Here is a 22,694-nt window from a genome sequence, read left to right on the forward strand (position 1 = left end):
CAAACCTGCACGTTATGCACATGTACCCTAGAACTTAAAGTATAATAAAAAAAAATAAAAATTAAAATTAAAATTAAAAAAAAAAAAGATAGTAGGAAAAAAACCAGGAAGAAAATTCAACATTTGAAAAAGTATATTCCAGGGCTACATTATGGGCAATTGCATGGAGGTAGTCCATTAGAGCTGGCCAACTTTCACAATCATATTTTGAAGTCTTGCATGGCAATGAATTGCTGCTTCTTTTTTCTTTTAAGACATGGCTCTCCTCAGAGAATATGTTCACGTTTCATTGATTTTCCACATAGCACTGTTCTTTTTGAAATTCTACGATTCAACGTACACCAACATGAGCACTCCCTATTAAATATTTCCACCTTTACATAATTTTTCTGTGCTGTTTTGGGTACACAGAAATTCATTCCACATGCACTCATATGCAGAAGCAATACTGATAATCAAATAGTCACACTATTGTGTGTCTTCTTATCTTACGGTGTGCATAATTATATTTGAAACAGTTGGTAACTTTGCTGGCTTCTCTTCAGGCAAATGTGACTTTAATTCATTAAAATTTCCTAAAATGTCATTAGCTGGGAGGAATGCCACTGCAAACAAATGAAATATTTTTAAACCATATGGGGTGGTCAATCCACTTGTCTGGATTTTTCACCAAATGCATTGGGCTGAATGACAAAAACAAATTTTATTGATGACACCTTGAGATTCACTTTTAGAAGCCTTGATGGGACTTAATTCCAAATCTGTCATGGTTTGGGGATTCTACTAAAATCCATTTTCTTCTGTAAAGTCCACCAAATCTTCAAATAAATGTTTATAAAGTACTTCACTTTTTCCCAGTCATTAATATATAAAGAAGCAGGTAAGTTCAAGAATGTTGGGATCCAACTGGGGCATGATGGCATATAGTTGATAAGAAAGATGGGGATGATTTTGAAAGTGCCATTCCAGCCAAAGTGAGGCATGCACTAGTTTGTCTATGTTAGATTTAGTGGCAAATTTAGGAAGTCTATCTTCTTTGACAGTCAAATCTCTAAGAATATTTCATCATTCAGTGAGTTTCAGAACACTGGAGGAACCTCTATATCAGCAAGCGTCTTTGGTTCAGAATGTTGCTCAGTTTGTGGAATTCTTTTTATTCTCTGATGAAGAGTGTTTTTTTGAAAGCAAGCATGGCACTATGTGTGAAGGGGCAGAAGTCATACATGACTGAATCATTTGGCAGAGGACATTTGTTGTTTTTTTCGCCTGTTTTTACTTCTGTGATTTTCAAAACATTCAAAACATTGAGGATAGATCTTTCTCGTGAAGTGCACTCCGACTCACACACTCATCTCCTTTGGAAACACCTTCACAGATACACTGCTTCACCAGGTTCTAGGTACCCCTTAATCCAGTCAAGAGATTTTAAACTTTAGGAATTTCAATGTTTGGGATTATGTCTTTTGGGATTATGATTGGTATCATTCATGAACTATTTTCCCTATCTATGAAATTAGAATAATTCTGTTAGACAATATGAAAATGCACAACGGGAATCTCTAAGGGAGAGTCATCATATGCGAGGTTTTCTAAGTATATTTGATGATAGAATTCTTTTGTGGTGGCCTATCCTCCTGACTGCTATTCCAGGACTCACACCTTAGAAAACTCTCTAACACGATCACTTTTGCATCTTTATAGTTATAAAAACTTAATTTTTTTCTACATTAAAGTAGAATTTTAATGAGGGGTATATAAAGGCATCAGTCTTGGAAGAAGGCTTCTAATATCTTCTTTCATGAATCCCCCTACCCACTCCTAACTACCACCAATTGGCTTGAAGCATGAAAAAGTGGATCCGCTTCTTAGATGAGACCTTCACCAAACTCTAACCATGGCAGGTACTTAAAATCCTATCAAACTTCTCACAGGGTGAAAAATAAAGGATCAGAAGTGAAGATTCTAGTTCTGGTTCCTGGCTCCTCCAGCTCATTCTTGTAATGCCCCGGTGTTTCCTTTTCCTTTTTCTGATCAGGAGTCATCCTTTTCTCCCCATCATTCCAAACACCCAGAGAGGTCAGCTAGAAGACAGACTGAATAACCAGGAGCGTACCATAGCTTTCCTCCTTGAACAAGCCTTCCGCATCAAGGAGGATATCTCTGCTTGTCTGCAGGGGACCCATGGCTTTCGAAAAGAGGAATCACTCGCCAGGAAGTTACTGGAAAGCCACATCCAGACCATCACCAGCATCGTCAAAAAACTCAGCCAAAACATTGAGGTAGCTCTTTTTTTTTTTTTTTAATTTTGTTTTTGTTTTTGTTTTGTATTTTGGTAGCATTACTTGATAAAGATTATCAACCATCAGTGTCATTTTTCAAGTGCAGAAATATATCACTATTCCTTAAGTTCAGATGATTACATTTTAGTGGTCTAAGAGGGAAACAGTGCAATTTTTCAGCTGCTCATTTATGCCAAAAAGTAGAAGGAATTTCGATTCAAAAGATATTTACTGTGTATTTATTTTGTAACAATAAAGACATTATGTCAGACATTGTGCTAAGATGCTTATGTTAGCCTAAATCTCCAAGATTCTATTAATGCAATAATTTCAAACAGAGGTTTTCATAATGCACATCAGTAATGCTCCATTGTATAGCCATTGCAATCTGATGCCAGCAATTTCTCTGGCCCCATCTACTCTTCTTTCCTTCACTCTGGCCACACTGGCCTCCCAGCTGTTCCTACGACATTCCAAACACTTGTTAGCCTTGGGGCCTTTGCACTCATAATTCACTCTGGCTGGATCATCTTCCCCTGGATATTTCTATGCAATGTTCTTCATTCCTTCAGGTCTCTGTTCAAATATAACCTCATAAGAGAGGATTTGCATGACATTTTATAAAATAGCACCTCTACCCACATGGTTTCAATCTCCCTTAAAGCCTACTTTATTTTTTTGTCACATAGCACTCATTACAAACTACCATGGTCTATATTTGATTCCTGTTTGTTTTCTCTTTCTAAGATATAATCTCTATAAAGGCAAAGAGTTTGTTTTCTTCATGCTAAATCCCACATCCCATACCAGACAACAGTGGTGTTGTAGACAGCACTCTAAATAATAAATTGATGAGTGACTAAATAAATGAATTTGAAGGCATTAAAGTAAAAATAGAGTTTCTCATCAAAAAAAGAAAATTATTTGTCTAAATCAAGATAAACATACTTGTATAAGAGGTCTTTGAGAGTTGTTAGGGTACGAATGTACATGATGAATCTGGGTTAACAACTGTCATGCAAGGGCTGTAGAGAATGCACTTTAGGAAATTGGCCCAAAACTTGTGGAGTTATCATGAGAACTGACAACAATGTACTCTCACGATACTTGTCCCTTTCTACTATCAGAGAGAATACTGGATTTTATTAAAATTATGGGATTGACCCAGCAATTACTTCTTTATGAATTTGTACTTAAGGGCAAGGATGTTTATTAATTTTTCATCTGCAGGGTTTAGCAGACCCCATAATACATCAGAGTCACTGTGAAAAGTTAAAAACTCTCATTGAACTTTTAAAAGGCACTTTATTGGTATTTAGCACATTTTGAATTGACCTCAGTGCCTCAAAGGTCAATGCCAGTCTCAAAGTGATTAAAGGTATTTCCATGCATAATGAAGTATCATGAAAGTGACAAGAGGCAAGCAGCCCTGTGCCTTTTGAAATGACTAGAAAATCAAGTAAGTATAGCATAGTGCTAAAATAAGATTCCAATTTAGGAGTCAAAACTTCTTGGTAATTGAAAAAGCCAACGACATTCTTAGAAACATCGAACTGTTTCTAAGAATATTCTATATTTTGATCTGGATTGTTACATGGTTGATTACATTACATTGAGTCAAGATCCACCCAGATGTACACTTTGACTTGTGCATTCAATACATATTAATTATACCCCAGTAAAATGCTATTAGCAACAAGGAGAAAGTCTTTCTTTCAAATCTCTAGAAATCTTGTTAACAGTTTATTTTCCTATGATAATTGACTATCTTAGATTAGCTCTCTGAAAAAAAAAAAGACAAATCCAAAACATTTTCCAAAAGACAAGGACACAAACCTCAAAATACCTACGATCCTGTTAAGGGTTCGGCATATATAGGAAAATGAAAAGGACTGGACGGAGTTTGCGGAAAATTGAACTAGAAAATATTTTAAAGGCTGTAGATAACATAGTTAAAACATTATGAAGAAGAAACTATTCGGCTACCTTTAGTAAATAACTATAAGCACTTTATAGAGAAATGGATGTTATTCAAGTATTTTAAAAGAAACTCACCTCATTAACCAGGTCAGCCCATTTGCAAGTTGACTAATAAGATCAATTCAAGTGTGAGCTAAAGCTTGACACAGGTCTTTAAATGAAATGCAAAAAAAATTTTTTTAATCTACCACAATTGCATCAAAGTGCTTGTTTCTTTTTAAAAATCAAATGATTCCTTTTTTTAAGGAGGCAGTTGTACAAGTTTTAGAATTAATTTATTTTTAACTCAAAGAAAATTTTATATATAGGCATTATTTTATTGTGAGTTTTCTCCTCAACTTACAAAAGCTATACTTGTTCATCATAATTATTTTGAAAGTTTAGGAAAAAAAATTTTTAAACTTGGGGAAATAATATCTCACAATTCTACCACCAAATGGTGATCTCTACAAATACCCAGATGAATCTCCCTCTAGTCCTTCCAACTATTCCATTTAGGAGGCTAAGACTATGTTTGTAAGCATGATTTTTATTCTAACATTCATCCTAAACTCTATTATATCTCATTAAAATCTCTCTTTGCATGGTGCATACACCATGATTTTCTTAGTTATTCTCCTGATGTCGAAATATCACTTTGAGGGTGCTGAGGCAGTAGGACCAATTGAGCCCAGGAGTTTGAGAACAGTCTGGGTAACATAGTGACACCCTGCCTCTACAAGAAAAACATAAATAATTAGCTAGGTAGGGTAGTGCACGCCTGTAGACACAGCTCCCTGGGAGGCTGAGGTGGGAGGATTACCTGAGCCCAAGAGGTGAAGGCTGCAGTGAGCCATGATCATGCCACTGCACTCCAGTCTGGGCCCTGTCTCAAAATAAAAATAATTCTAAAAAGAAATACCTTTGTGCATAAATATGTATCTGCATTTGGATTATTTCCATAGTATCTATTCTTAGAAGTGGAATTACTAAGGTATGAATACTGTGAAAGCGCTTGACACATGTTGCCAAATTGTTTTCCAGAAAGTTTATACTAATTTACACTTCCATTAGCATTATTTGAGTGCTTTTTTTCACTTTACCTATGCCAGAATTGAAATTTATTACTTTAATTTTTGCTAACTTCATAGAACAGAAATAAGACTTTTTTCTTAGTGAAAGTGTTGAATCCACTTTTTTAAAGTGACTATTTAAAGTAACAATTTTGGCTGAGTTCTGTGGCTCACATCTGTGACCCCAGCGGTTTGGGGGGCTGACTTGGGAGGATTGCTTGAGGCCAAGAGTTTGAGACAAGCCTGGGCAACACAGCAAGACCCTGTCTCAACAACAACAACAACAACAACAACAAAATTAATAAAGTTACAGCTTCATTTCTTCTGCTAATGATTTATGTATTTTGTTAATTTATCTTTTGGGTTTTAGTACTTTTAAATTTTTGTTGATTTGATGAGCTCTTTTATTTTGCATATTAGAAATAATAACAGGGAAATGACAGTAAGTGTTTAACAATCAGCAATCAGTCCTTTTCTAGGATAAAAGAAAGCCTGGTTTGTAGTATTTGCTTATTTCTATGGTGTAAATACTCCTACTATGATTTCAAACAACCAGCAAGATGACACTGTACACAAAGATCAGAAGAGATGTATACAATCCACCTTCACAGACAGATCCAGGCTGCTTGCAGTATATCACTGAAACCATTGGCAACAGTATATGATATAAATTTTTTTCAGTTTGCTTTTTCTATCTTAATTGTATTTACAATGTTTTTACAAGTTTTACACAAAGGTAAGTATTCAAATATTTAGCTTTGTAATTTCTCTCATTACTGTAGTCATCCCACCTTCATCTGTGGTTTCACTTTCTGTGATTTCAAAAATTTCCAAAAATATTAAATGGAAGATTCCAGAAACGAGTAATTCATAAGTTTTCAACTGTGTGCTGTTCTGAGTAGTGGGATGAAATCTTGCACATCCTGTTTCATCCCACCCACGGTGTGAATCATCCCTTTGTCCAGCACATTCACACTGTCAACACTCCCTGCCCATTAGTCACTCAGTAGACTGTTGGTTATCAGATCAACTGTTGAGATGAGGTATCACAGTGCTCATGTTCAGGTAACCCCTATTTTACTTAATAATGCCCCAAAGCACAAAAGTAGTGATGCTGGCAATTCCACTACGGCAAGGAGAAGCTGTAAAGAGCTTTCTTTAAGTGAGAAGTTTGAAGTTCTCAACTTAATAAGGAAAAAAAAAATTGTATGCTGAGTTTGCTAAAATCTACGGTAAGAACAAATCTTCTATCCATGAAATTGTGACAAAGGAAGAAGAAATTCATGCTAGTTTTGCTGTCGCACTTCAAGCTACAAGAGTTACAGCCACAGTGTGTATGATGCTATAGTACATTGCTATAATTGTTCTATTTTTATATATTGTTAATCTCTTACTGATAAATAACTTTATCATAGGTATGTATGTATAGGGAGAAACAATATATATAGAGTTCAGTACTATCTGAGGTTTCGGGCATCCACTGGGGGTCTCAGAACGTATCCCCCTTGGATAAGAGGGGACTACTACACTTCTCAGACTAGAAAGTTCCAAAATAATCTCCTCTATTATCTGTGACTTTTATGGCTTAATTTTAAAAGTATTTTAGATCCATTTTTTTCTGAAATCTATAATGATATATGACATGAGGTAAGGATCTAAATTAATTATTTTCTGAGTAATTAGAGACCCCATCCCACTTGTAAAATTACTCCCCCATTGATCTGTGTGTTGCATATAGAGTATATTCCTTTCTTACACTTACCAAGGTCTTCATGACATCACAGATAGCTATGTACCTTTACTACACTGATTTACTTATCCTTATTTCAGAAAATATTTTAGTATATAGTAGAGTAAGTTTCCTTTCATCACTAACTTTACCAAAACAGAAAACAAAATACCTGCATACATGCAGAAAGACAAAAACCAAACTCTGGTTAGTGTTGTTGACACTTTTACATCTTCAATTAAGGCTTTATTTGCCCTTGGGTTGTCTCAATCCCAGTTAAAAAATGAGCAAGAGTCTGTCTGTGGTCTTTGAAATTCCTATAATTTATTTGCTATAAAAATTCTTCCTTTCCTAGTAAAATTCATAGCCATAGTTTAAACATAATTTAGGACTTTGTCAGATATAATACTTAAACTGAAATGTCTCCCCAAGTAACAGATTTGTGTTTTCCAAAGGCCTACACAGAACTCTCACTTTTTTCCTTAGTAAATACCAATTTCTTACATGTCTTCACTTTACATTGGAATTTATTTGAATGTCAAGTATAATACAATTTTTTTCTATGGACAAGCAGAATTTTTTTTATTTTTTTAAATCAATACTTATAAATGGGTACAAAAAATTAAAAACCATGGTTCTTGGGACCAATAGCCTGGTGGTACAAGAAAGTCAGTTCTATTTCCAGAACACCAAAACACAATGAAGACATGACTAACAATATTCATGGACAAAATCTGGACACAAATGAGCCAGAAATCTCTCATATTCTCTAAGTAATCTAGATAAACTCTTTTGCATTGCGTATTAAACAGGTTGATTCAGATTTGCTTGCACTATGTTAACTTCATTGTGGTTCTGGTTCAATCCATAAAAAATCTTGCCTGACGCCATATTGAAAAAAATCCTTTCCCAAACTTATGGCACCAATTGTGAAACGCATTTTTGTGAAAAGCTTTTATGTTGGTGATGGCCAATGGCAACCCATGACCATATCAACACAATAAATATGTTCTGTTTGGTCCATATATGGTTTATAAAAGATCTTGAATAATATGCCAATATTGTTAATTTGAGCAATTTCATATAAAATCTGGATTTCTAGCTTTCTTTAAAACACTGTTGAGATATCTTTCCCACCTGGCAATAATCAGCTAGAATCAAACCACTGCTGTCCCTCAGATAAATTAGCAGAGATCAATTCTTTCTGAGCTAGGACTCTTTCACTCATTTACACCATCAGCCTAACTACAAAACACATCCAATTAGGTAACCCCTGCTTTAAATGATGTTTCCTTATCATGTGTGATGGGAAATTAATGGGAAATTTGACTCAAAATTACAGATTTTAGAAGATCAAATAAGAGCTCGAGATCAGGCGGCCACAGGAACTAACTTTGCAGTACAGGAGATAAACATGAAACACCTACAAGGAGTTGGAGATCTTCGAGGAAGAGTAGCCAGGTGAGAAGAAGCATATTGACTAATGTTTAACAGTCAATTCTTGGCCAGTGAATTCTCATTCCCAAACAAGCTCCATGCTGTAGAAAAAAGATATTGTCTACACATTAAGCTAAACTAATGAGATGGCAGTTGAGAAAGTGTACCATAGAACTTTGAATGCCTCACGCTACCTGTGAGATTCAAAGTTTCTGTAAAGACCCCTTACATAGTTTGGTTCCAATGGAAGTGACCAGAGTTCTGTCTTTACAGCCTCAACTGTCCAAATGCCAACATCTATACATAGACACACCTTCATAACCATGTACGAAATCCCCATATATGTCAAATGCTAATGAATAAAACTTTTAAAATATACAACAATTATAATAGTCTGATGGGATTTACTGCCAAATGGATAAAGTTTTGAATAACATCTTTTGTACAGGATTTCTAAATCAAAAGAATTGATGGTATGCAGTTCAGCAAATATGTGTAGGTATTGAGAATGGCAGGACCAGTCTGGTGGACACGTCAAAGATGACTTGTGAATGGGTGACTGTGGACACCTTTCCATCTCTACATCTTTTGCCAGTACCTCATTCTTCTCTCATGTAACACTCCTGTCTCTGTCTGGTTAATCCTCTTGGAATTAGATAATTACTACCTAAGACAAAGCTCTCCTAGAGTATTTACCCATTTAATTCTACAAAAATGTATTAAGCACTCATCTTATGCCAGGCCGTGTGATAGAATTCAGCAACATGTTCTCCTTTCTATAGCTGTTCACAGTCTACCAGGGAAAACAAGCTGTATCAATAACTAATGAAGTGAATGCTATACTAAAAGTCTGGGAGGCTATGGAAATGTCCAAATCAGACCCACGCAGAAGAGGGGCTTCCCAGAGGAGGTGACACTTGAGCTGAGTTTTGAAGGATTTATAACAGCTAACTAGACAAGGAAGAGTGAGAAAGACACTTTACCTGGAAGAATAATATGTGCAAAAGAACTGAGGGAAGGATCCTGTGACATGTTCATGGGCCTACCTGGTAGAATGGCATTTTGGTTATGGCATTTTGGAGCAGGCATTTTGAGAAAGTTGGGACATGAAGCCAGAGAAGCAGTCCAGACCTGGAAGATGAGGGGTCTTGTAGGCTAAGGTAAAGAGTTCGAACTTTATGTAGAAGGTTATAAATGACCATGGGGGAATTTTAAGTAGGGGGTGGCATATCATGTTTTGTGACATTCTAGTTGTAGCTGAATTGGTAGGATACAAAAGAGGGCGTGGAGATCAGAGGAAGGCTATTGTACCATTCCAGGTGAGAAGTGGCAAGGCTAAACCAAGGCACTAGCTATGAAAGTCCACAGCAGGGGACAGACAACACAGACATTAGGGAAATACAATCTACAGGATTAGTGCATGAATAAACATGGAGGATGAATTAAGCAGAGGGAGGTCAAGGATAATGACCAAAGTTTCTGGGCTTCGAGACTGGTTGAATACTCATGTTATTCCACAGAGAAAGAAATATGAAATAAGGAGCAATTATAACAAGGAAGTGGAAAGAGAAACAGGAAGTAATACAGTATTTGGTTTCCACCATGTTGTGTATGAGACGCCATCAGGATATTAACTGGAATGGGCATGGAGCTCAAAGGGGAGGAAGGGAGGAGGTGTCAAGGATGCCCAGGTTTCTGATTGGCCCACAACATAAATGACTTAGTAGCTTTGGGAAAGACTTTGTAGTTCTGGAGTGTGGCTTCATTCCTGTTAAAAATAAAAGATGCTGTCTAGGAAATAATACGTATGTTTGAAAAACTCTAATCAAAGAAAAAAATCACTGTTGGCCCTTCCACAGAATAAGGAGGTGAATTTATATTGTATATTAATATATAAATAAAATATATATAGAAATATTTATTTCATTATTTAATATTTGATCAATACCAAAGAAGTTTTGTAATATTTGGGTAAGTTACAAAACAAGATAACAAATGTCAGCAAACCTGCAACCCTATTTAGGTGTGCCAAGATTTTACAAAGAAGATAAAACCAAACATGGTTTCTTTGTTTGTTTCTTTTTTGAGACAGAGTCTCGCTCTCTCACCCAGGCTGGAGTGCAGTGGCACAGTCTTGGCTCACTGCAACCTCTGCCTCCCAGGTTCAAACAATTATCATGCCTCAGCCTCCTGAGTACCTGGGATTACACATGCATGCCACCATGACTGGCTAATTTCAAACATGTTTTAAATGAAATATAATTTGGTTAAATTTGGTGGTATGCTGATGACGCTCCTACCAACTATTTCTTTCTGCAAACCACTTACAAACCAATTATTTTATTTTTGTAAACCCTGTTCTATTTACAAGACAAAATAGCAAATGGATCTCAAAGAAACTAAGAGATCAATGAAATTACATCAAGATGTGCAATTCTTTTTGCTCTGCTAGCTTTTTGCTTACCTTCCCCTTCAATCATAAGCAGTAATTTTAGGACAAGGTCTTATTTTTCCTTGAAATGTCTCCCTTTTATGGAAAATTTCTAAAATCTATTTGGCAATCTGAGACAGAATTTGGCTAAGAGCCATGAGACTTAAATTCACCCTCCTTCTCCTGTTCCTTTTCTGTGCCTTTGCCAGGCAAATGACTAATGACAAGCTAAGGCAGATTGATTACTGTCTTTCCACATAGAGGGACCTCTATTCCAATTAGCATTTTGGCATAAGTAAAATTAAGTTAGTTGTTTTAACATAATTGCTAGCAAACATTTTACTGCTTCATAAATCAGTCTCAATATTTAATAACTACAATGAGATTTGAATTTTACACTTTATTTCCCATGGCAATACATTGCCATTTAAAAGTAAGTCCTCCCAATGAGACGAGGTTCTCAAAGTTGCCAGCCTGCTTTTGACACCCTGTCCTTTATTTAATAGACTAGAGGCTTGGGAGTGTCATCAGAGAGAGGACATATCCCTTAGAGATTCAGATGAAGTGCAAAAAAGGAAAAGGCGAGCATGCGAAGGGCACCCTAGGGATGCATATGACTTACAATCCATAGCAGCAGTCTGAGGTCAACTTTCTAGCCCCATTTGGCTCTTTAGGACTCCAGAACAAACATACATGTGGGGGGAAAAAAGATAAATTTTGTTGATTTGTGATTAAATGCAAAATCATGTTCTTTCAAGAAACATATAGTGTGGATTTTATCAACTTTTGACCACTTAAGAGGAAACAGTCTTGGTTACAGAGGGCAGAATAAAGACCTTTTATTCCACTCCTCTTACTTGAGACAACTCAATGCCAGTGAAAATGAAAAAGGAGGAAAACAAAAACTCCATCTTTAATATAATATGGAAGTTGCTGTAGCTAGTAACCACAAACAGAACACACTTACCAAATATTGTGACATTTGGACCGATACAGTCCTTCTCAGATTTTAAACATAATGATTTCCCACTAGTCAACAATCATAATTTTGAGAGACATTGGCAAAATGGAATCAAGCAGCATTACTTAGAGGCTCGGGTGGGTCATCGGAGGAAGACGACATGTCCCCTTAGAGATTCAGGTCAGCAACACCGAACAGCTGGGAGGTATAGCCAAAGTTGCAACCATGTTCTTTATCATTCCTATCATCTAGGACCTCCCTCCTTGCCCACTTATACCTGAGAGAAACTGGCTGAAGTGCAACAGGCTGAGGAAGAAGAGAGATTTGATACTGCAAGCCTGAATAGAGGATGCGATCACCTGCCACCAAACACACTCACTGATCCTCTGCAGGTAGCAGAAACATTCAAAGACATAATAGTGATTGTTAGAATGCAGTCATGCATATGAATCACCTCCACTATCATCCCCAGATAGACAGAAGACAGATAGATACATGATAGACAGACAGATAATGGATACATAAAAATATAAGCAAAAGACTAGTGAATATACTTCATGAAGGAATTACCCAGAAAAGTTTCGGAAGAATTCAAACCAAAAGTTCTCCCGGTTTCAAAGAAATTAAGAACAAAAGAAAAAGAATTTTATTTTTTAAAAAAAGTTTACTTGTGAACAGCCACATGTAATTTGGCCCTTCCAAAAGCCCCACTGAATCTACAGTAAAAAGATTTTCTCTTTAAAATATGAACCCATAAGGACTGGGGATATCAGCATAGAAGTCTTGGAACTTAGAAAGCAGATGGAAACATGAAAACTGCCTTAGCAGAATGAAGGCCAATTTTAAAGTTGTAGGATAAGCTGAGAACAACCTAACTCTATGCAACAGAATTCTCAAAAGGCTTCAGGCCCTTGCCACTAGGGAGAGGAACTGAGAGAGGCAGCGAGAGGAAGGGTCAGAAACCACTGTAGTTTATTATCAACTTGTTATTATTAACTTTCAAATTACAGGCATCTTTTACTTTGATAAAATAGATAGTAATTTTCAAAGTAAGGTATAAAAAGGTTTCCCTCCAAAAGAGACTATCAGATAACAAAAGGAGATAGATAAACTGGATTGCTCAGGGATAGGTAAAAGAAAAAGTCAAGATATTATGAAGATTAATCTACCTTAGAAACTCCTAAAATAGAACAAATGCAACCAAAAATAATGAGTTATAAGAAGTAAAAACATGAATAAACCACACTAAATGAAAAGAGATACTTTTCAATATAAAAATTATTGTAGAAAAATTGTCATATGACAGACAAGGAAAACTCATCCAACGTAGAACTAATAGAAGGCCCTAAAGAAGAAACAGAACAAATTATTCAAAAAAAATCCTGCATATAAGAGAAGAAAGCATTCTTGAAATACAGATTTGAATCTATAGATTAGAAGGAAACACTGTGACCATGGAAAAAATGATATAAGAACAACGAAACCAAGATATCCTGGTTGAAGTTGCTGAACAGCAAGGATAAGGACTCACAGAGCATCCAGGTAGACAAAGCAAGTCTCATAAAAAAGGAAAGAAATGTCATCACCTCAGACTTCTCCACCTCAACCAATGCTAGAAAAGAATGGATTGATGTTTGTCATGTTCTGAAAGAAAGAAAAATACGTTATCTCAACTAAGTTACCTTTCAATCACAAGAGAAGTCAGGCATTCTCAAGCACTCAAGAACTTGAGAATTCTAGCACTCCTGAGCCCTGATTTTAAAATCTGGATGACAAACTCTGGCCAACCATGGAATAAATCAAAATAAGGATCTTAGAAAAGAAATCATGGTTTGAAAGGATGATCAATGAACGTCTAATCTACATATAAAGTGAACATTAAATAACCATAGGCATTCTAGTGACAGAACACAGTGCGAATGTCATAAAATTTAACATTTTTAAATTAGCAAGTTTTTTTTTTTAATGTTGAAGGCACAAGTATATAAATTTATTTATTTTCTCATTTTTTGGCATATGGTCAACGATAATATCTAAAGTTAGTAATACCCAAAGTTGGTATTGAGATGGTAGCTGTGACAAGTATAACAATTCCAATCTATGATAGCTTTTTATAGCTTCTTTTTTTAGAAAATAAATCTCTGTCATAGTGAAGAAATACATATCTGAAACTCAGCGGTTTCTTCATTTCTCACTACAATTACCTTTTCTTAGGTTAAAGTAAAATTAAATGTAATATTTTAAAGTTGATGCATGTAATATAATCCCAGTATTCTAAATGATGTTTCTTCCTTCCTATCTCTTTGTGTGTATATATATCTCTATAAGGACACATATATTTTAAGTATATATGTATAATGATGAACAGAATGATAATCAAATATTCATAATGTTACTTTTTAAGTGGGATTTGGGAAGATGTTAACCTTTGTTTTTTAGGCATGATATGAAATTTTTTGTAATGGTCATGTACTGTTTTAACAGAAACAATAAAATCATTCTAAAGAAGGAGGAGGCAGAGGAACTCCTTTTGGAATATAGAGTGCAGCTTTGAAAAGCCATGAATCAATCCTTGACTTCAACATGTGGGATTAGGCTAGTGGGTGGTGGTTAGAGGAGGTGAGAATGGATAGGCGGCAACTCTCGAGATGAGTAAATAAATCCTAGCTGCTAATCTTATGTGGGTGCTCCCCCTGTGTCAGGCACTGGCTACATGCTTTGCATGCATCGCCTCCTTCCATCCCTAAATAACCTACAAAGTAACACTATTCAGGACAGCCACTTACAGTTTTGAAGGCTGAGCACTCCAGGAGACACCATCTGCATTGTCAACCATGTGTTTCTGGCACCCCCGGAGATGTGTGGTAGACAAGTTGTGCAACTGTATGCAGTGACCGTGGCATCATTACCCCCTTTTTTCAGATGAGGAAAACTGAAACCTGTAGGCATTAAGAAGCTTGTCCCAGATCATAAACCTAGGAAGTAGCAGAAGCATGGTGTATCTGACACCAGAAACCACATTTTTAACCAGTGGCCTCCACTGCACAGAATGTGCTGTCCCTGAAGGTGGGAAACAAGAGAAGGATGGAAGGGAGATGGCAGGAAGTAGTGGTAGCAGCAGCCACTCCTGAGTAGTCTTTGGGGCTCTTAATACGGACTCAAATCAGGACATTCTAACTAACCAACAATAGAGGTGCCATTCTGACAATGACAGTTTATATATGCAAAGGTGTAAAACATCTTTTGAAGAGGAATGTTGTGCCTACCATCCTGCTCCCATTCTTGATCAGACTAATTCCTAGTTTTTTCTCCCAGCAGCCTCTTTACCTCCACTACAGTCGTCTTTAAGGGTGATACTAAAGGGATACCTTTAGGATCTTTTTAAAGAAATGCTCAGGAAAAATTGCCGTCTTAACTCACCTTTGCCTCAAATCTTTTGCACCAAAAACTTTAAGGAAAAAAGATTCATTCTGGGATCCTAAAAATGTTGAAGTCATAAAGCAAACAATATTTATATCACTTAGCATAATAATATGAAAATGTATTTCCTAATTAATATTATTTGATGACAGTCAAAACAGTTATTTTACAAAACGACAAATACCAAAATAATCCCTGATAACTCAGATATACAAAGATAAAATCATTCAGTGCTCGCTCTTCAACCTATCCTTCGTGCATACGTGAAAGTATACAGAAACTGACCATTAATACACTGTGCAACCTGCTGTCTGCCAAGAGAGTCAAGGGTAATAGTTGTGAGGGTGTGGTTCTGTGTGTTATCTTCCCTAACATACTGGGAAGATAATCTTCAGCTCACCTCACTAGCTCCTTCTGACCAGAATTCCTTCCCTAAATTATCACATGCAACTTTATGGACCAAAGCTTCATTCATATGTTAGTGCGAATTGGTTTTGTCTTAACATGGCAATGCCTGACTGAGACCATTCAAGGAACAGGAGTTTTGTTTGAGGCTAAAAGGGTGAGAAATTGGAGAAGATGGATTGGAAGATTTTGGGTTGCTGGGGCATCTTTTCTTGCCAAAGGAGAATTGATAGTCCAGGGGCCAAGAAAAGCGGATAAAGAGAGGACAATGGATTTAGAACATGATGTAAAAGAGGAACAAATTTTAATTTTGCCTAACCATAGGCAGCAGCCTGTATTTCCAAAACATCAAAATTTGCTATAACTCCCTATGACTAAGTTAATATCAAGCTGAAAATGTAAAATTTCCCTCAATTTACCACAATATCCCCATCTAAACTATTTCAAGTTGGTGCTCTAGTTTGAGCCAATGCATTCAACCTGGTTTCTCTCTCATCAGAAAGAGAAGAGAAAAATGAAGAGATTCTGAATACACTCCCGTATCTCTACCAACTCATTCTTCAAATGACTTTAGAACTTTGGCCATCAAATGAATGTGCAGGTGTCTACTCTAGTATTAAAAATGTTATAAAGATATTGATCTCACACCAATTTCCATCTTGCCATTAGATGTGATTCAAGCATCGTGAAGCTTTCTGGAGACATTCACTTCTTCAGGCAAGAGTACTGGCAAATAGAGAAAGCCATTCAAGAATTCATGCCTGCCCTGGAAACTCTTTCCAAGAACTTGGACATGAAGGTAACTGAAAATAGATGGGACTCATATTATGTGTTACTGCCAGTAGTAAGATCATTATAGCTTATCAAAATGCCCAATCAGGTGGTAATTTTTTAAGAGAACTCTTTTCTTCCAAAGGGTGTAATTCTGACAGCTCACTCGTGTACACTGTGGGAACAGTCAATTCAATCAACAAATGTTTAATGAATTGTCTGCTGTGTTCCAACACAGTCGTCTACTCTAAGGATACACTGCTTGAGTCCACCATTGCTGTTATTTTTTTACTCTCTGGAAGTAGTAAAATGATTTTTACTCAAAGACTATGGAACCAAGGAATATAAACGAATGAATTTCCCATGGAAGCTATTATTATTAAAAGTCCAACATAAATGTGAATTGTTCATGTTACATCCCTGCTTAAAGCCCTGCAATGGGTTGTATCTCTTACAAAATAACATGTAAGTCCTTTGGTTGGTCTGGATTTTAAAGGCCATCTCTAGACTGGCTGTGCTCCTTGACTCACCCTTTATGTCCAGTGATGTTGAGCTCCCTGTAGGTAGGTCCCCACTCACACCAAGATATTACACATCTTCCCCTAGTTCATGCTCTTTTCTGCCTGAAATGTCTCTTTTTCATCTTCCCAGTCAATGGTTTCACTAAAGTGGAGCCCAATGCCAAGTTTTCTGTGCTCCACTTTGTCACATATCTTATGCAAGACAATCACTTCTCTTCTCCTCTGAAGTCATCCAGGCAGAACAAAGTAGAAATTCTCTGGAAATTGGGAATATGAAAGTTTGGCATTTGATTATTTTTTGGTGGGAGCCAGTTAGTCCAGAGCAGGTGTTACTGAGCACATAGTTTCCTCTAGTCCCATCTGCCATCTGGCTTTCCTTATCTACCTCTTACTCACCCATCTTATTAGGCCCAATAATTTTTAAACTCTCTTTGTTTTTCAAGGTACTCAATTATATCAACAACATATTGAAAAAAAAAAAGAATGCTGTTTCCAACTTACATGGTTTGGTATATAAATCTATTAAATACATTTATAGTTCTTATATTTTCCTGTATTGTTATTTATATTTTACTTACTTGACCAGTAAAGAGTCAAGAAAAGTCACTTAAAATCACTAATGTATTGTTACTTTTTTGCTCAATATATAAATATTCACAGCTCTCTATTTTCACAATGAGTTTTACTCTTCATTTATAAAGATGACCATCTTTGTCCTATTTTTAAATGTGTTTTGCTTTAAGTGGTATTTTACCTAACATTAATATTGCTCTGCTACTTTCTTTTCCTTTGCCTTTACCTATAATTTCTCTTTATAATAAATTGCCTATTATTTTATTTCAAACATTTCTATCTTTAGCCTGTTTTAAATGTATCTTTCTCCTGTAAATAGCCACTCAAGGACTGTTGGTTGCCCACCCAACACTTAACTATTCAAATCCTTCCATTACTCCCCTCTTTCTTTCATAAGAACTCATTTTATTAAATGCCCATTCTCCTCCATATGACCACCTTTATTAGGAGCTGAATTCTGTTTGACCAAAACCAATCATGTAGTTTCATTCTCCTTAGAAGTGACTACTTTAGGCATGATTATGGATTGCAATTCTGCATCTATTTTTTAATCCAGTTCTTTTACGTAAAAGAACTTTCTCAATGTTTCTAGCAATTTGGAAGGTGCTCTAATCTTAAATTCTAAAACTAGAATTTGTTTTTTTCCTATCCTTAAATGCCCTAAGTCATTTCACTTGGGATTCACTTGTGTTCATATCAGAATACTATCTGGAAATCTTGGGCCAGTCATGTGTGTTTTCCTCAGAGCCTGATTGTGTATTTAAACATTTATTCAGTAAGTATTTGTTGATCATTTACCATTGATCACCTAATGTGTACTGAGGATATGGTGGCAGTAGCATACCATATCTTGTGTTGTAACTGGAGAGAAAATAGAGAAGTAGAGATATAATCAAATTAACAGATTAATAAACAAACTAATGGAAATAGCATGTTTTTGTTGTATCATTAGATGGCCTATGATCAAAAAGAATATTCTACACAACAGAATGGAACACTCCCTATTATTCTTTCCTTGAAGATAATGTAACTATAATACCCACTTGAACACAAGGCATTTTCAAGTGCAATCATGCTTTACGTTCAAATCTGTTTCCCAGCTCCTGAAAGGAATAAAGTATATTAATGTGAATGCTGGTGGTTTTGTTCATATGCACACAAAAAACCCTCTTGTACTTTGACTAGGTGATGCAGCTCTTAGGAAAGATAGAGACTGCCAGTTCTGAGCAAACCTCAAAGTTAAAGATGGTCCAGGGGGATTATCGCCACGAAATGAACCTTTTGGAATTCAAGTAAGTGAATAAAAGATTTTTAATTCTGTTAAGTGCATTCCAAAGAGTTTTGACTAATGAAAGCATTGGCATGAAATAAAAACCTATCCCAGGAATTTGAACCTGGCCAAGAAATAAGCAGTGAACTAACACACAGAATATTCTACACTAAAGTAATTTATACATTATTTATAATAAAACAATTATGAAGATTAATCTTGTCATTCACTTTGATTGTACAATGTCTCAACTGAATTGACACAATCATTTTGGCCCTTCCTGTAATTTTTACTTATTATTGATTTTATATTAAAATGTCCCAAAGTAAATAATTGCATTCAAGATTATCAAATATTTTTAAAAACGATTTTGATACAAAAGCCTTTCCTTTAAGATTCTTTCTAAGATCCTCTGTTTACTCCTTTACATTATTTATTTTTAAGACTGGTCTCTACCCCATCTTAAACTGAATTTTTTCCTCCACTCAATGGAGAAAGCAGTAAAGGAGACAGGGCTCTACAAATGTTCAAATTACTGGCTTCCTTATTATCAAATGTCTCTTTAAAAAAAAAAAAAATCATTTCCCAGGGTCGTGGTGCAGGCAGAGGAAATTCTAGTCACTTGGATACTATCTACTGTCCCTTACGCTCTTATTCTTTTTCCTCTATGTCTCACGCCATTTGGGTTTAATGCCTTGGTCAAATCCAGTATCCTGATAATACTCTACTTTCTCCATTTTTTCCCGTCTCTACTATATTTTATTAAATCTAATGCCACTGAATATAATATGCCATTATAATTTTGTACCTGTAAGACATGAAGCTAACAAATAAACCATAGCATATCATCATTTTAAGATATCTCTTGATTTTGGAGATGCTAAAATGTGAAATATATGTGTCTTACAAGTTGATGTAAAACAATTGTCCTCACTAAAACTTGGAGAAGTAGTTGTCGAGTAAACAGAAAATACCCATGTTCTTCATATTCTAAGAAAGCATTTCTACTTTCTTAAATTCTAGCACAATGAGGGTATTCAGTGAATAGCTGTGTGATACTAGACCTAATACCTTTAGCTTGGAATTAAGACAAAGAAAACTGTCCAAAGGAAAAGTAGAAAAGTAATCTGTTTCTAGATATACAGATTAAGAATTGATTGTATAGGGAAGGGATGGGATTTATAAACTGAAATGGGAGGCTGACTTAAAGGGATGAGGTATATTAACAAGTGGAAAAGAGAGAAAAATGAAATGTTTGAGATCCAGGGCTGTTTCATTACTGATGATGCTTATTTTTTCTGTTTGGTACTGTGGGAATTTGGCTTATGAAAAGTCATCTGAGTAGTTAAATCTGAATCTGGATACTTTTATAATAGTGTAGACTTGAATCTTTTTCTGACTTTAAGTAATGAAGTCTTAACATTTCAGTAGTATTACAGTAGGTGACAGTGAATCTATAAAGCACGCTTTTCCCCAGGCAAATAATTCTAATAATTCATTTTTACACAACTGACTTTTATATTTAAATTTTCCCCAGTTTTAAAAATTAAAAATATGCATTAATTGTAACAACAACAACAGTGAAGAAAGAGGTCAGCATATCAGCCTTCTGTTGTAATCAATATTAATACCAGGGATGTAGCCGTCCTCAATTTCCTCCTTGTTAATATAAATATATAACAGAAAGGATATGTATGTATTATATGTATAGAGGAAGCACGGGTTTTAAAAATGATTTCTATACATATGACTCAATTCTTTGATTTTTCTAGTACATACTGGATATCTCTCCAGATCAGTAAATATTCTAACATTTTTATAGCTGTACAATCTTTTAACTTAACAATATGCCATAATGAATTCAACCATTTATCTTAGTGCTGAATGGATTATTTTTAGTTTATGATCACCACAAAAAACAAAAAAAAAATGTATTATGTGTATATCCTTAGATATCCTTAAATACTGGCACTTTTATTTCTATAGGCAAGCTTGCTCAGTTAAGGAGCAAGCTTTTTTTTTTTTTTAATATAAATTTCTGTTTTAAAAGGTTGTAGGGTTTTACACTTCCACCAGCAATGTATGAGAAGACCTTTCTCTACATTTTAACCAATGATGAATGTGTTCTCTTTTTAATACTGGCCAAAGGATGAAAAAAGCATCTGTTTTAATTTGCATTCCCTTTTACCATTTGAATTCTCTGTGAATTGCCCATTATTATTTATCAAATTCTGTATTGGGATTTTTGTCATTTTCTTATCAATGTGTAGGATTCTTTCACATTAGAGATATCAACCATTTGACTGAGATATGTATTGAAAATGTATTTTGCTCAAAGAGAAAGTAAGACAGGGTTTTTTGTTTTTGTTTTTGTTTTTTTTTCCAGAAGACTTCTGTTTCAATCTAGTATACTGGATTTAGTTTTTAACAAGGTTAACTTTGAACAAAAACAAGAATAAGTAGTTCTACTACTTAAATAAAAAAGTAAATTGTTGCTGATGTTAGGATTTTAAGGTACACATAAATTTAAAAATAAGGTAGATAATGTATAGGATTTGCTTTTTTTTTTTAAGAAAGAAATTTCTCTGAATAAAGAGATTCACTTTTAAAAAGTGTTTTAATAACATTAAAGGTTAAGCTTAGTCAGGCACGGTGGCACACACCTGTAGTCCCAGCTACCCAGGAGGCTGAAGCAAGGAGGATCACTTAAGCCCAGGAGTTTGGGTCACAATGATCTATCATTGCACCACTGCATGCCAGTCTGGATGACAGAGCAAGACCCAGTCTCTAAAAAAGTCTTTTAGCAAGGTTAAGGTTAACCTTTGTTTGGCTTGAAGACCAGAAAATTAGACACTACAAGATTGAAGACAGGTAATTTAAGAAACATCCACAGCAGTGACTGGCCCAAGTTCTTTGAAAAGTGTCTCAGAGATGTTGACTGTCCTTTCAAGATTCAAGATCAACAAGAAGCTATTGACTGGTTTCTTTAGCTGTTAGGCTTGAATATGGAGATAATGCTGAAAAGTACAAAGACTTACTACCTGATTATGCAAAAACTGCTGACAATGCAACTAAAAATGCAGAACCGTTGATCAATTTGGACGTAAATAATCCTGATGTTAAGGCTGGTGTGAAGGGTAACCTGCTTCAGATTCAATGTCATGACGATTACCTGGTAATGCTTAAGGCAATTCGAATTTTGGCTCAGGAGCACCTGACACAGGGTGCAGTTGCTAAGGCAAATCAAACAAAAAGAGGGTTTGCCTGTTGATTTAAACAAAATATTATTGGTTTTGATGCAGGAGATGCAGTTCTTAATGCAGCTGCTCAAATTCTGCAATTGTTGCATATAGAAGAGCTCAGAGAGCTACAGACAAAAATTAATGAAGCCATAGTAGCTGTTCAGACAATTATTGCTGATCCAAGGACAGACCACAGATTGGGAGAAGTTGGAAGATGAACACTTTAGGACTTCAGCTTCTCACCTATTTAGCACAACTGGGAACCATGTACACTTCTGGCATGTTTGGAAATCAAACGTCGCATTTTTGGGGGAGGAATCCCAGAAAAGTGACTATGTTCTCGTGCTTTTTTCTCTAATAAAGTTTAGGAAAGTAGGAAGAAAAAGAGCAGAGCTGCTGCAGGCCAGGTCCACCTTCACTCAGGGTACCTCTGTGGTTACCAGATGTCAATCATGGAAAATGACCCAGGCACCTTGAGGGTGGGAAAGAACAGAAGAGCAATACTGAAAAGGTTTCCCCGTGCCACACCTACTCGCAGGTGTCTTGGCAAGGAATCCAGGAGCAAATGCCTTCAAAACGCCAAGGTAATTCCATCTCCACCACCATCCTCATTAGTAAATTGA

At 35.7% G+C, this 22,694-nt stretch overlaps 1 protein-coding gene across 1 annotated transcript in view; it reads left to right on the forward strand.

Annotated features, from left to right (window-relative positions):
• The window catches only part of FAM81B (family with sequence similarity 81, member B), a 60,231-nt gene that overhangs the window by 27,849 nt on the left and 9,688 nt on the right, over positions 1–22,694 (forward strand). The window contains 4 exon segments of the mRNA XM_011944318.1: positions 2,036–2,279; positions 8,383–8,501; positions 16,364–16,493; positions 18,745–18,851. Of these exon segments, the coding sequence (XP_011799708.1) occupies positions 2,036–2,279; positions 8,383–8,501; positions 16,364–16,493; positions 18,745–18,851 (600 nt within the window).

This window comes from Colobus angolensis, unplaced genomic scaffold (assembly GCF_000951035.1).
Source record: "Colobus angolensis palliatus isolate OR3802 unplaced genomic scaffold, Cang.pa_1.0 Scaffold23, whole genome shotgun sequence".
Lineage (NCBI taxonomy): Eukaryota > Metazoa > Chordata > Mammalia > Primates > Cercopithecidae > Colobus > Colobus angolensis.